The sequence below is a fragment of the Corvus brachyrhynchos genome, unplaced genomic scaffold (assembly GCF_000691975.1).
Source record: "Corvus brachyrhynchos isolate BGI_N302 unplaced genomic scaffold, ASM69197v1 scaffold3, whole genome shotgun sequence".
Classification (NCBI taxonomy): domain Eukaryota; kingdom Metazoa; phylum Chordata; class Aves; order Passeriformes; family Corvidae; genus Corvus; species Corvus brachyrhynchos.
The window spans coordinates 7,551,070-7,564,254 of NW_008237619.1; the positions used below are offsets into that span (position 1 = coordinate 7,551,070).

At 42.6% G+C, this 13,185-nt stretch overlaps 1 protein-coding gene across 3 annotated transcripts in view; it reads right to left on the bottom strand.

Annotated features, from left to right (window-relative positions):
* The window catches only part of MAB21L3 (mab-21 like 3), a 35,392-nt gene that overhangs the window by 4,965 nt on the left and 17,242 nt on the right, over positions 1–13,185 (bottom strand). Inside the window, exons 2-6 of one of the 3 annotated variants that reach the window (XM_017731903.1) lie at positions 12,654–12,837; positions 7,832–7,972; positions 5,700–5,771; positions 2,848–3,139; positions 343–524 (exon numbers count right to left, since the gene is read on the bottom strand). In XM_017731903.1, coding sequence (XP_017587392.1) covers positions 343–524; positions 2,848–3,139; positions 5,700–5,771; positions 7,832–7,972; positions 12,654–12,701 — 735 coding nt within the window. In that variant the 5' untranslated portion in view covers positions 12,702–12,837. The remainder of the gene's footprint in view (positions 1–342; positions 525–2,847; positions 3,140–5,699; positions 5,772–7,831; positions 7,973–12,653; positions 12,838–13,185) is intronic. The other 2 variants (XM_008631742.2, XM_017731904.1) reach the window with 2 other exon arrangements.

Here is a 13,185-nt window from a genome sequence, read left to right on the forward strand (position 1 = left end):
TGAGCTGAAGGGAAAACTGCAAGACAGCAGCCCATTTGCTGGAGGCAGAGCAGAACAGCAACAATGATGCACGTCAGAGCTGTGTGACACACGCAGAACTGTTTGCTAGAGACTCGTGCAATAAAAAGTTAACTCAGATTTTTTCTATAGAACTCACCACTGTAAGGGGGGGAAAACAAAATCCAAAGAAAATCTGACAGAATATTTTGAAACATTGCTTCTCTCTTTAGAGAATACATCTTCTAACCCATCACCATGCAGTTCTTCCTTTGGGAAAACACTGTCAGACACCTGACAGGTAAATTCCATCCCACAGTTAAGGGTGCTTTTTACACTTTTTACCTTGATGCATTGCACTTTTTCCTGAGAAGGCCAACGCTTAAGGCAACGAGGCCACCGGGCTTTCTCGGGCCAGCAAGTTGGAATCTCCACAGCCGGGACCAGCTCCACCTCAACCTGGGATTCTGATGTCTCCACAGCTACCCGGACCACTGAGCTGAAGCTCTCCAGCACTGTCACTTTATCTGTGAAAGAACAACAAGAGAAGATAATACAGATAAAAAGGTCCTTTTCCACAAGCCAGGCAAGAGGCTGTCTAGGACCTTGCAGTTCTATTGGTCTGCCTTAACACTTCCTCTTCAATGCCACATGCGGAATATAAGAAAAACCTAAATCCACCTAAATCTACCCCAGGGAATGGGAACAGGAAGAAGATGAAAGAACAACTAAGTTCTCAACTTTATACTCAATTACCATGCTTTTTTCTTCCTTTGTAGGTCCTCTTAAATCCTAGGATCAGCTTCTTAAAAATAAAGCAAGACAAGTGGTGCAACCTAACATTTCTAACGGTACAGCACAAAATCACTGCAGGTTAGAGAGGACCAGATTAACGCTTCCTATCTAAAGATGTTTTTCTTCCTTCAGAGAACCTGAGATCAGACCCTTGCCAGATCACACTGACCACTGCCAGTCATTCAGAATATTTTGTGGGGTACCTGTAAGTTTTGTTTCTGGAGATGCACAGATGACAATACCAGAAATTATGGTCTGCTGTGCTGAGCAGTCACACAGAAAAGGCTAACTGCTACATCACTGTGAGTGCTGAGTGTTAAGAAGAGTTAGTTCCAAGGTGATTTGGAGGAAAGAAGTTTCCTCAGCGTAAAAGAAGAGTGACTCATCTCCAGGAACAACACAATCTAAGAGTACAGAAAGGAAAGAAAGCTGCAACTAATGGACTTTGTGAGATATTTCTTGTTGGTCCAGTTATGTTCATGGAAGAAGTTTCTGTCCCTGTCACTCTGGCAGGATCACTGTCCCTTCAGCTCTGCCATCTGAGCATGTTCATCCTCTAATCCACTGAAGTAACAGCCTGAGCAGATGAACATAAGCAGTTTAAAGAGCAGTGTGTTATCCCACCTCATGCTGACTGGCATGGGCTAAGGAACAATTCATGGGGTGAATTACCTTGCCAAGAGTAGAGTCCAACCCAACCAGAACTTCATAAGCCTCAGAAAATCTACATGCTATTTCCCTGCTGAGCCAAGCCTGGCATCAAAACAGGAACTGTCCTGCTCCCAAGTTCCCAACAAGGATCCCTAGCAGCTGAAAAATGTTACAGCAACCGCTGTGTCAGCACGCAAATATGTTCACAGCATTTCTGAAAGTATTGCAATGCTTATACCTATTTTTCCACTAATGAAAAGTGAGACACCTCAAAAACTGATTTTGCTGGTGCTCAAAGAATTAAAAAACAGGGAAGCAATGAAATCAGTGCAGTTTTTCTGTAACTTTAGCCATACTGTGGGAGATGAAGGAAGTCTGTTCCTCACAGAAACTAACAAAAATGGTAACTGCTTCTCCTGACTCATCTCCTCTCCTCCCAGCTCATCTCCTCCCTGCGGACATTACAAAAAAGGCATCAGAATCATCAACCCAAACATCACTCTTGGGGTCCTTGCAAGTACCCTTCCTGACTCAACAGCTTGATGTGACTGCTGCTCAACACAGTAACTTTCACATAAGTAAAGCCTCAGAAGCAAGCACATTCCAGCTGGTCTTGTAGGCCTCAATGGTGAAATTTCATTCCTATCCACCTTTCCATTGCTATGATAACAAGTATTTTCTGAAAAAATGCCATTATCTAGCAGAGCTTGACTTTAACACATTTTTTTTTCCCGTGACTACAATTCAGAGTACGATCAGATGAGTGGACATGGCTTCTATTGCTCTGAAATACAGAAGACTCATTAGGCTGCTGATAAGTAAAGTCATCCTGGAAACATACTATGGGAACAGGCACCACAGGAGTAGCCTGGACACCAGGGAAAAGAGCACTTGTCCAACACACTTTGCTTCAGCAGAAGTCCTTCTACTTAGTTCCTACCATCCCATGCTGGAAAGCTGTGAGCAGCTAAGGTTTCCCCAGAACATTATCTGCCCTATAAATATCTTCAAACACATTCTCCTCAGATGTACATATCTTTCTGGTATCCAATTTTCCTATATTATCTTCCTTGATAATCTAAATATATTGCAGGTGCTGTAGCAGAGAAAGATTTTTTCCCGAAACAAACTCTTAAATGTTCTAAAAATCAGGGCTGCCTCTTAGTTGAACTGTGAGGGTGATGCTGCTGGAGACCCTACCCAAATCCCTAAGAAAGGAGTAACATCTTGGGTATGAAGAAGCCAGGAACTACTGAATTCTATCTTCAATGCAGGTCTATGTACATCACTGCAATCACTTGAAGGCTTCCTGATTTTGGAGGGTTTTGCTCAGATTCTGAGCATGCAAGCCAAACACTTTGTGTGTGTGATGGTTTCCTTTACAAGTGTCCCCACCAAACTCACTGGAGAGGTTACAGGAGACAATCGACTTCTCCACCAGCTCCCGGAAGACGATAAGGACTTTGGCTGGAACCAGATCACCTTCGATGTTCACATCCTCTTCATGCCACTGCTGAAGGCTTTTTGAGAACTGCTCCACCTCTAGCCACTGATGCAGCTCCTCAGGGTCCCGCACGGAGGAGAGGAGCTTGGTCCCATTCACAGTGTAATAGCGCCAGTGCCGTACCTGGCACTCCCTGTACCCGGACAGGCCACGCAGAGGAACTGTGATGAGGAACTGGCTGGGTGCTAAGACCTAGGAGAGTTCAGAGAGATTGAGAGAGGACACAAGGACAGATCCATGTGCTAAAGTAAGGAAAACAGGGTTGAGAAAGTAATATGTAGAACTGGGGGCTTTGAAAAGAAGGAAAAACTGTGGTATGATGGAACCAATTCAACACAGCCAAGACCTATCTAAGGGCTACCTTGGAGGCATGCAGACTAAAGGGAAATTGTCTTAGAAGGAGTCTGATGTGAAGCTCTTCAAAGACAAGAGCTCACTGGCTGATTTGCCACCATTTGCCATGGTTTCCCCCTTTGCTTGTTATTTTTAGCCTGCAATTGCATGAGATGTAATAACCAGCAGCTTCCAAGGTGCAGGAAGGCATGAGAGAATATGTTCTGGGATCCAGCCAAGGGAAACCCAAATAGCACTAGTTATGATCACAGAATTGTTACTTGAGATAAGCCTAGAGTCCAATACTAGTAATAACTATAACCTTTCTGATCTGTTTCTAAGTCCACTACAGACAGTAGCAAAATAAGGCTATGGCCCATTAATTTTACAAGTGTTTCACTCTGTTTGACTGGCCTTTAAAGGGACAGAGACACAAGGCAAGTGACATGCCTGAGCCTACTCAGGCAGTGGCACTCTCGGAAATAAGCCCAGCTCTTGGCCAGCTGTAATGTATGGAACTGCATCTCCTTTTGAGCGTGACAAAAACAGTGTAAGGATAGAAGGAGCAACCAATGGACAAGGAAGCCTTAAACAGGCTTGTTTGCAAGCCAGTTAATTTGCCTCACTTGGGGAACAACCATTTTCCAATAAAAACCAGTTCTGAGACAGTGCTTGCAAGGAAAGAATAAGGTGACTCAAATACCACAAAACATCACACTGGCCCAGGGCATAGCCAGATATGTCCAGGTGCTACTTTGGAAGCATCTGGCAGTTGTGGCTCTAGAAGGGGTGTTCAAATTCCTTCAGATTTTTACCATGTTGGCTTAGGAGCTTTTCAAGGCCACTTACTACCAAGCCTAACTTACTCTGGCATAAGTAAGGTGAAGCTGCTGCATGAGCAGGATGTGAAGTGACTGCTGCTGCTGCGAGGTGGTTACACCCAGAGTGAATGAAACACTCTTGTCACTCTCCTGTGATAATCCAAAACACTCTGGTAGCCTTCCTCGTAGCTCAGCTGATTGAAAGTATTACCACAGAGGTGCCAGGGCCCCAAGGGCAGTAACAGGCTGCAGTGTCCCGAAGCAGCCTTTCTGGGACTTTTACCCACACCTTCTGCCCACAGGTCTGGGATGCCCCATTTCAGGTCAGTCCTGGGCTATACCATAGGAGTGCTGGTCTCGAACTCTGTGACAGCTGTGCCTGTGTCTGGCCATAGACCTTGTTGTCCTAACTGCAGAATGCCTTCCCAGCCTGGCCTCAGACCTATCTGACCACTCTGGACTTGCCTGGAATCAATAGACCATGTCTGGCCCTGGTTACTGTTGAGGCTGATTCTGACCCCAGTGAGTGGGGGAGTGGCTTGACCTCAGACCTGACTTATCAGTGGACTTGCGTGATGATCCAGACTCTTGGCTGACCCAGCTGCCCTCCCTGTGTCTGTCTCACTCAGGGACCATAGGGCAGGGGGGCTGCCTTGCTACGCTCACCTCCTGTCTCTCCCACATGGAGCAGCTGGTCTTCTCTGCTCCCTGGGAAGAGATTTGGAACACAAAAGATGGCCAGCAAGAAGCACAGAAATGGCAAACAAAACACCAGGAAGCTGCTCTTTTGTCAAATATAAACCATAAAGGCAGGAGCATGCTGAAAGGATGACATTGCAGATCAAGCTGACCTGCATACACCAGGTTTGGTGGGGCTGAGAAATCCTGTGAGCAGCTCAGAAACAGAGTACTGGGCTCCATAAGGAAAAAATACAATGGCTGTCATGCAGTGATGCCTCCTCTCACTGCCTCAGCCACATTTGCAGGTAAACAACCATTCCCACCCATACCAAAATGCTGTCTTGTATGCACTGGCACCCAACAGACTGCAAAGGGAAGAGCTGAAGGTGTTATGTGAGTGCCTGCAAATCCAAGCCACAAGAGTCCTCCTCCTGGGGCTTACCAGAAAACAACAGGATACACAAGGCTGGGAATAGCACTGTAAAGCTGGGCAGTTGGTGCCTTCTTGCCCTAAACAAATCCCAGTCCCACACCTATGCTCTGTCACACAATGGTCTCACATGCTAAGTGCAGACCATGGGCCCCAGCAAGTCACAGGCTTGAGCAAGAGCCTCCAGTTCTGGGGGTATAAATTATGGCCGATTCTGCTGTATTAAAATCCTGTCTAAAGTATCCTGGGCAAATTAAATACAACCTCATTCTTGTGAACCTGGCCAGGCTGTTCCAGGGAGGCAGAAATACTAGGTTAGAAAGAAAATAATTGTGCTTTGAGAAAAAAAAAGCAAGTCTCTTGTGCAGAGGATGAAATAGTCATGGAAGGATCAGTTTGGTGGGTGAAGTTGTCTGGAGAAGATGGTGGGTGAGGAGGAAGCAAGCACAGGGATTGTCAGGCACCAGGTGGCAGGAGGGCTTTGTACCTGGATGGATGGGTGGAATGGGCGCTTCCTCCGAAGCATAGCTGACCACTTGGCCAGTAAAGCTGGCTGATCCTGAGAGAAGCAGAAAGGAAAACAAGAAGTACGCAGAACAGAGAGAAAGCATGTGCTAGGTCATTCATTCATTCATTCATTCATTCACAGAGCAAAGCTGCAAGCTTCCTTGGATGCTTGGAGTTTGTTAAAGGAAAATCCGCTCCTTGCCCTCACCTTGATTAAACACTTGGCAAAGCCATTGGGCAGTACAATACCAGTGATTAGTCTGGACCTCTTCATTATAACTTTACTGCAGCCTCCACAGCTCTTGCATCAGCCCTGCACAGTTTACAGCTCCAAAAATGGTAGGCCACAACAAAAACAAACACTTAAAACTTTTAAAAATTAAATAATCTGATTTGTTCATCTGAATTTTAATTCAAGTTTTTTATTAAAGCGTGACTTTTTGTTACGTGGGTTACAGGAAAACATTGAATACCTAAAGACTTTTCTTAACTATTCTCCACTCAGCCCTTCATATTTAGAAGGGAGCATGAGGCTTCTCAACAAATCTGGATCTCTCACCATGGTAAATTAATTCCTTTTAACCGGAAGCTGAAAGTTCTGAAAAATTACTGTAGATTTAACTGACAGAAAAAAAGATGTTGCAAAATTAAACACATTGAATACATTCACTTCCCCTTGACACAAGTCTACTCTATGTTGAATTATGTCAGCAGTGATATTAAAGTTTCCAGTTTTTGAAAGCAGACAGCCCAAACCAAAATAATTTCTCATCAACTCATTCTTTGATGCCCCATACATACAGGACAATTAGTCCTCCTAGTGTTACTTCCACAGATTTATAACACTGGGTTCTGTTAAGCATGAACAACAAATCTGCCACTTTTAAGGAAATGTACTTTGAGGATTTCTTTCAAGCAGAATTTGTTCATATCAGCCTACTGTAACTCCAAGTCACTGCTCATAATAGATGGTGGTTTTGTTCTGCTTTGCTTTCCAGAGCAACAATTTTACCCTGACCCTGGTCCTGTCAGACTTCATTAGCCAAGCAGGTTTGTTCCAGCACAAGAGGTGGCTGGCAGACTGGCTCTAAGGAAAACATGGACCAGGATGTGGCACTGTTTTATGTCACTGTGGCCATACTTATTGGCAAGACCACATGCTCTGGGATACACAAAATTCCAGACAAGCTATGAATCTGAATGTCTTTGTTCCCAGGACAATAGCCACATTTCAGACTGGGTGATTATATCTTGCCTCCACATCCATACCCCTCCAGCAGCTTGATACAAAGACTTCTTCCCTTTCAGTCCTAGAGAGCTGCAAAAGGTGCCTCATGCTTTTACATATTTGCTGTGTTTTGATCTGTAACTGGCTGTGGTTTAGTATAATGGTTGACATTAGAGTATTTAAACTAGTGCAGATGAAAAAGATTGTTTTCATCTGAAGCTGCCATTGCTGTGATTGTTTCTTGTGTCTTTACACACTAGCTACTTTTGTGTTATGGAGTCACAAGAATTAAGCAGCCTTCTGTCGCAGCTGGGACAGGACATTATTATTTTCATGTTTGAAGGTCTAAAATGGGGAGGCATTTCACTTCTCCCACAATTCTGATCCATGATGAAGAAAAAACAAATTTTTCCTGAAGGAGCTTTCTAATGTTCATAGCAGAAGAAAGACGTTAGATTTTCTTTTTTTTTTTTTAGTGAGTTGACTGCTTTTCCACCTGTGAAAAATATGAGTCATAGCTCATGAAGGCATGAGCATTTTTTCTTATGTTACTGCTGCATAAGTTTTTCTTTCTGTCTCCCAAAGAGCTTTGGCTTCTGCTTGCAGATTGACAGCTCTGGCTATAGATGCTCTTTGTAAACAGAGCAGCTGTAAAGAGAGGCTCTGCCTGATTTATCCATCTCTCTTCGATGCTCCTCTGGCTGTGAGATGTCCACGAGTAAGTGCCAATGACCCAGTCACTAGAACTCCACAGTGAAGTGTCAGCACATTGTCTGCGGTGTATTGGGCGAGGTACCTGCCCATACAAACACTTACATAATGGAGAAATCACTTACTGGTTGCCTACAGGCTGCCAGAGAGTACATTAGAGCTCTTGTCCATACCTTAATGTTCTCATTGTGAATGCCAGAGTTGGAGATAGCCTGGAATCTCACAGCCTTGTAGCTGATTTCGGTGGTCAGCTGCTGGATGATTTTCTGCACCTCCTCCACTGCTTTGGAAACCAGGTAATGTCTCTGTTCCACCTGTCAGTTCCAGGAAAGACACTTCATGTTACAGGTAATTGCAGTCTTTGTCTCCAGTGAGAAGCAGACAAATCAGCTTAAAGCATCCTGAAACATTTGTGCCTGTGCTGCACTGGGAATAAAAATTGTTCCCTGTGTGTTGCAACCAATTTACCATGAGACAGAGCTGTGAATACCAAAGGGTCAATATTCAAACTACTGAGCATTAATTGGTATTTCCATGCCAACACCACTGGATGGAAGGAAAAGGGTTCATTACATGGATAAATGTGTTATCAACTACAGCTACAGTCTCAATTCTTTATCCATTTGATGCAGAATACCAGCTACTCCCCTGCATACAGTAGCCATTATCAAAGCCAGGATATGTTTCATTCCAAGAACTGACAGGACATCAAGAGTTACAGATCTGTTCATTAGTCAGGTGGTAGATGATGTGACATCATTTAGATGCCTGCCTTATACACTGAAAGTACCCACACCATCTTTATGGCTGAAGTACAGATGAGAGTCTACTCCTAGACAGTGAGAAAGCATCTTTCCAAAGCTGGTCTCGTTGGGAACTAGGTGTTTGTGTGGCTTAAAGGATAGTTCTTCAATTCAAGTAGTAGTAGCATAATTACTTAATGAAAATTATTTCAGTGAAATGTCTGAGTCTTGGAAGGACTGAGGTGAGGGGTGGACAACTCAGAAGAATATAAAATGGACCTTAACCTTCATTTATGACTAAAAATGAAGGGGGAATAAGGAGATGGTCACAATCTGAACAAGGAGATTCAACAGGAGGAGCATGAAGGAACCATGTTAGTAAGGGACATTTAATATTTCCCAAATATCCTTACACACTTACCAAAGTGAGGAGATTCAGCTACTGTTAATGAAGTTCATTAACGTATTTTTCATTACTTATACAACCAGAATTACTTATGTGGAGTGAAATATTAAGACTGTTTACTGTTCTTTTTTGGATCCTATGCTTCATCTCATTTGCTTGCAGCTTTTGCTTTCTTATTGATTTTTCTTTTTCCTCACCATATTCTACTAAATCTTATTGCTTGAAGGCAAGAAAAAAAAATCAGAAACAGAGATCATCACATGGCTAAAGTGAATGATAAAGCATAATTGCCACAGTCAAACATAATTGTTACAGTCTTTTGTTATTATCGAAGACCAAAAGGAAGCAAAAGCATAATTTAAAAATTCCGTACTGTGAAGGTGGTGAGTCACTGGCACAGGTTGCCCAGAGAAGCTGTGGATGCCCCATTCCTGGAAGAGTTCAAGGCCAGGCTGGATGGGGCTTGGTCTAGTGGAAGGTGTCACTGTCCACAGCAGGGAGATTGCACTATATGATCTTTAAAGGTGCCTTCCAACTCAAACCAGCCTATGACTTTCTAAAATTCCTATGTCCTGTTTACTCAGCATCTTCTTCAGCATCTAAACAACTCTCTTTTCTCTTAAAAAATATCATTGACAAGAACTTCTTTGTAAGTCCTTCTGGACACCTTTATTATGTCAAATGTTCAACCATCAGCCAAAAACACTCAAGTGTGTTGAAATGTGTCCCCAGGCCCTGGCAGGGACAAATAGATTCACTTCTTCACAACAAGGGACCATTCAATTGACTAAAGTGGACTAGTGCTTGCCTCACATCCATTAACCAATGAACAGCAATTGCCTAATACTGAACATGAAGATCAGCAGAGTTTGAATACCTGCCTCCCTCAGACAACAAAGTTAACAGTACTTTTACTAAGGCTGAATAACTTTTGGAAGTGGGAAATACATCAGATTAGCAGCACCACATTCCCTTCACTGGGCTCTCATCCACCTTTGACATCTTGTTTTTTGGCTATCTTAACACCACATAGTCCTTTATGTTTATGTAATACCCTTTAATTTCCCTGGTAAGTCACCCTCCTCCTCATTCCAATTCATCCTTTTCTCTAAGAACAGTTTTAGCTAGCTTACATGTACTTAAAATAAAAAATAAATTAGCACTGAAAGATTTTAGCCCATATTCATTTTCACCTCCTTAGCTTTCATTTATGGCACTTCTCCATCTGTATCTATAGATATTTTCTCCACCTTATTTTTGTTCATCCAGAACAACTCCTTAGAACAGTCCAATAAGCTTGTCTTGCTCAACAAGATACCTAATGGTTTCTCCAGCAAGCGAATGGTGAGTGGCAGAGAAAGTTGTCCATCTCTAAGAGCTTTTAGACAAAAAAAAAGACTTTTTTTTACTGAAAAGTGTAGAAAGTATACAATCTCACAGTAGGTCATCTCAAATGGAGACCTACAGTGCCCTCTGTATGCACTGCTCATGCTCTGTTCTCTCTAAGGAGCACCTGCTGGAAACATTTTTTGCTACCTCCAGTATCCTGGGAGAGGCCATCCAATCCAGCCTGGCCTCATTTAATTCTGCCTTCATCACCTATTGGCTAGGCTACAGCAGTCGTCATGAATTCTTTATAAGAGTACACACTCAAAAAACCAATTGAGGGAGTACCACTAATTAACCACTAATAAAAAAAAAAAAAAAATGCCCTATGGTATATTACCGTGTCCCTCAGCCGTAGGGAGGAGAAGATCCAGCAGGCAGGAATTGTGCAGCAAGATTGATTTATTTAATTATTTTACAAACTCTTTTATAGACTTTTTTCTTCATAGTCTAATTGGACAAAGGATCAGCCACCCCTTGGGGTGATTGGCTAAAATCCTAAAACATCCATTGTCAAAATATTTTTCTACTATACCATAAACAAGACTTTTCAAGGCTGCAGGTGTTTGGTTGTTTACATAACTCTGCTACCTCTTCTGTGAGAGAGAAAAGTCTCTCATGGGCTTAGAAAATAGCAAGAAAATCCTTGCTAGCAGCATTTTTGTATCCACATACCACTAAACACCTCTTTCGATGTAAACTCCTCATCACTGGAGCAGGGATAGAAGAACAACGGGCATGTGATTGACAGAGGGTGCTCACTATAATTAGCTAACCATAATTAGCTCCCTAATCATGCTGTTGGAAAATACAACCTTCCTACAGAAGGGAGGGCAAAAAATCAGAAAACAGATCATAATTCTGAAGAGCCAAGACATTTATCTCAGATGCCTCTAGCACCAGCACAGACACAGTGGGAGAAGAGACATCATAAGGTCTTTGCTGGACAGTCACTTCTATGATTTACTGGCATTCCCCTTAACAGGTCTTAACTTGGAGAATCAAGCCAAAACAAATGCACAAACCCTGAACAACAAAGTAAACTAAGGTTTTATTAAGGAGGAAAGAAGTAGGATTGGGATTTATTAGGAACTGTTAAGAATATTTGGGTTTTCTCTTATCTACCCAGCCACATCCGCTCCATATGCATTTGAATTTTTCCTTTGATGAGTGGCTTAAGGATGAAATCTCTGGTATTATAGAGATTCATTGCACCAGGTGATTGACCTATTTCCAAAAACAGGCAGCATTTGACAAGCTGAACTGCTTGAAGGTTAGGCAGCCTCACTTGGACAAGAGACTCAGGAGCAGGCAGAAACTAGGAATCCATCAGAGCTGGAGAGCTGCTAGAAAACAGCCTTTCAGTATAACCTAAAATATTGGCAACTATGAGCCTCACTTAACTACACTCTGCTTCTGTTCCTTGTACTTATGGCTGTCATATGAGCATCTTCCTGTGCATGGCTTCCCTCTGTTCCCTCCTTTGTAGCTCTGCTTTTTAAATCTTCAGAGAAGCATTCGCTGTTATAGCTCACTGAACAGATTCTCATGGAATAATTTTCCTGTGCACAACACTGCACGGCTGAAGAAGGTGTATGTCTGTGAGAACTTTCATACTTGTCACCAAAACATTTCCATAGAGAAAACAAACCTTTCTGACCAGCCCCTTCATTGTACTAGAATATGTAATCCTTTACGTAAAGCCTTAAACTTTTCCATTTTGAAACTATTTGTCACTTTGGTATCTTGCATTTTGTTGGGGAAAGCAGACTATGAAACAGGATTTAGCTAAGTACTGCCATGAAACATGTCAGCGTTAAAAAAATGTTATGGCTCACTTAGAGGTTTTATTAAACAGTATTGTTTCACAGAGGATTTTATTCTGTTTTATTTCATTTCATAATGGGGGAAAAATTGAGTGCTGGAGTATCTCATAAAAGAGAAAATGTGATTCCAGTTTGCATGTGCTAATGAGACATGTTATTTTAATCACGGTATATAGAGGAGTATCCTAAGCTGAGGTGACAGACTGATGACTGAATTCTAACAATATCTGTCTGTCTTTGCAGTTCCTACATGAATCTTTCTTAGAGGCAATGCCTGGTGTTGGTCTTGCTTCGGTCAAGCCAAGACCACCAAACAGGGAGAGAGGCAAGGACCTTTCCTTAGATTTAAACGCTGGCAATTACAGCTAGTCTCACATCTGAAATTCCAGATCAGAACAAAAATTCAGGACACCAAGAAGAAGAGGACAAGCACCTTGAAAAATTAGGCTACCAGCTGATTAGATTTTGCAACGGAAACCTAGAAATCTCATTAGAAATACAGTTCTCATGAAACTTCACCCAATCTTGTCTCAAAAAGGAAGACAGCAGGCGAGCAACTAACTGTCAAATTTGGCACCCTTCAGAATCAACACCTAGTGTGGGAGACAGAAAATCTGGTCAGATAAAGTCTTACCTTGCTCTGGATGTAGATTTCTACATCTTCATCTGTGAATGGTTTCATGGCAAGATGGTCTTTGCTGCTCTTTAAAGTGTGAATTCACTCTTCACTTGTTCACCTGCCTCTGGAAGTAGAGGAACACTCAGAGAAAGCTGCTCAGAACCTTCTTGCCCTGTGAAGCTCAGGTCACCTAATACCTCTGTGGATGAATAAGAGGAGAGAGAAGCAAGGAAGTATGTCTATTTTTAATAATTTTCTTCTTGCGGTCTGAGCTACAATGGTGACATCCAGCTGCTTTGGAAAACTAGCTCCAAATATTATTCTCCAAGTTCAATTGTTATTATTCATCTTATTACTTTAAAATGGTGGATCTTGCATGCAGGCGTACACAAAAATATCCCAGCTACTGCTCTGTCTCAGGGCAGATCTGAAAGTGCTTTTCAGATTGCAGTGCAGGTTCAGTACACTCATGCACAGCATTATTACTCTGCATGCATGCCACTGGTATGTTCCTGCCTCGCTAGACCTTCACTACACCCTTCCTTAA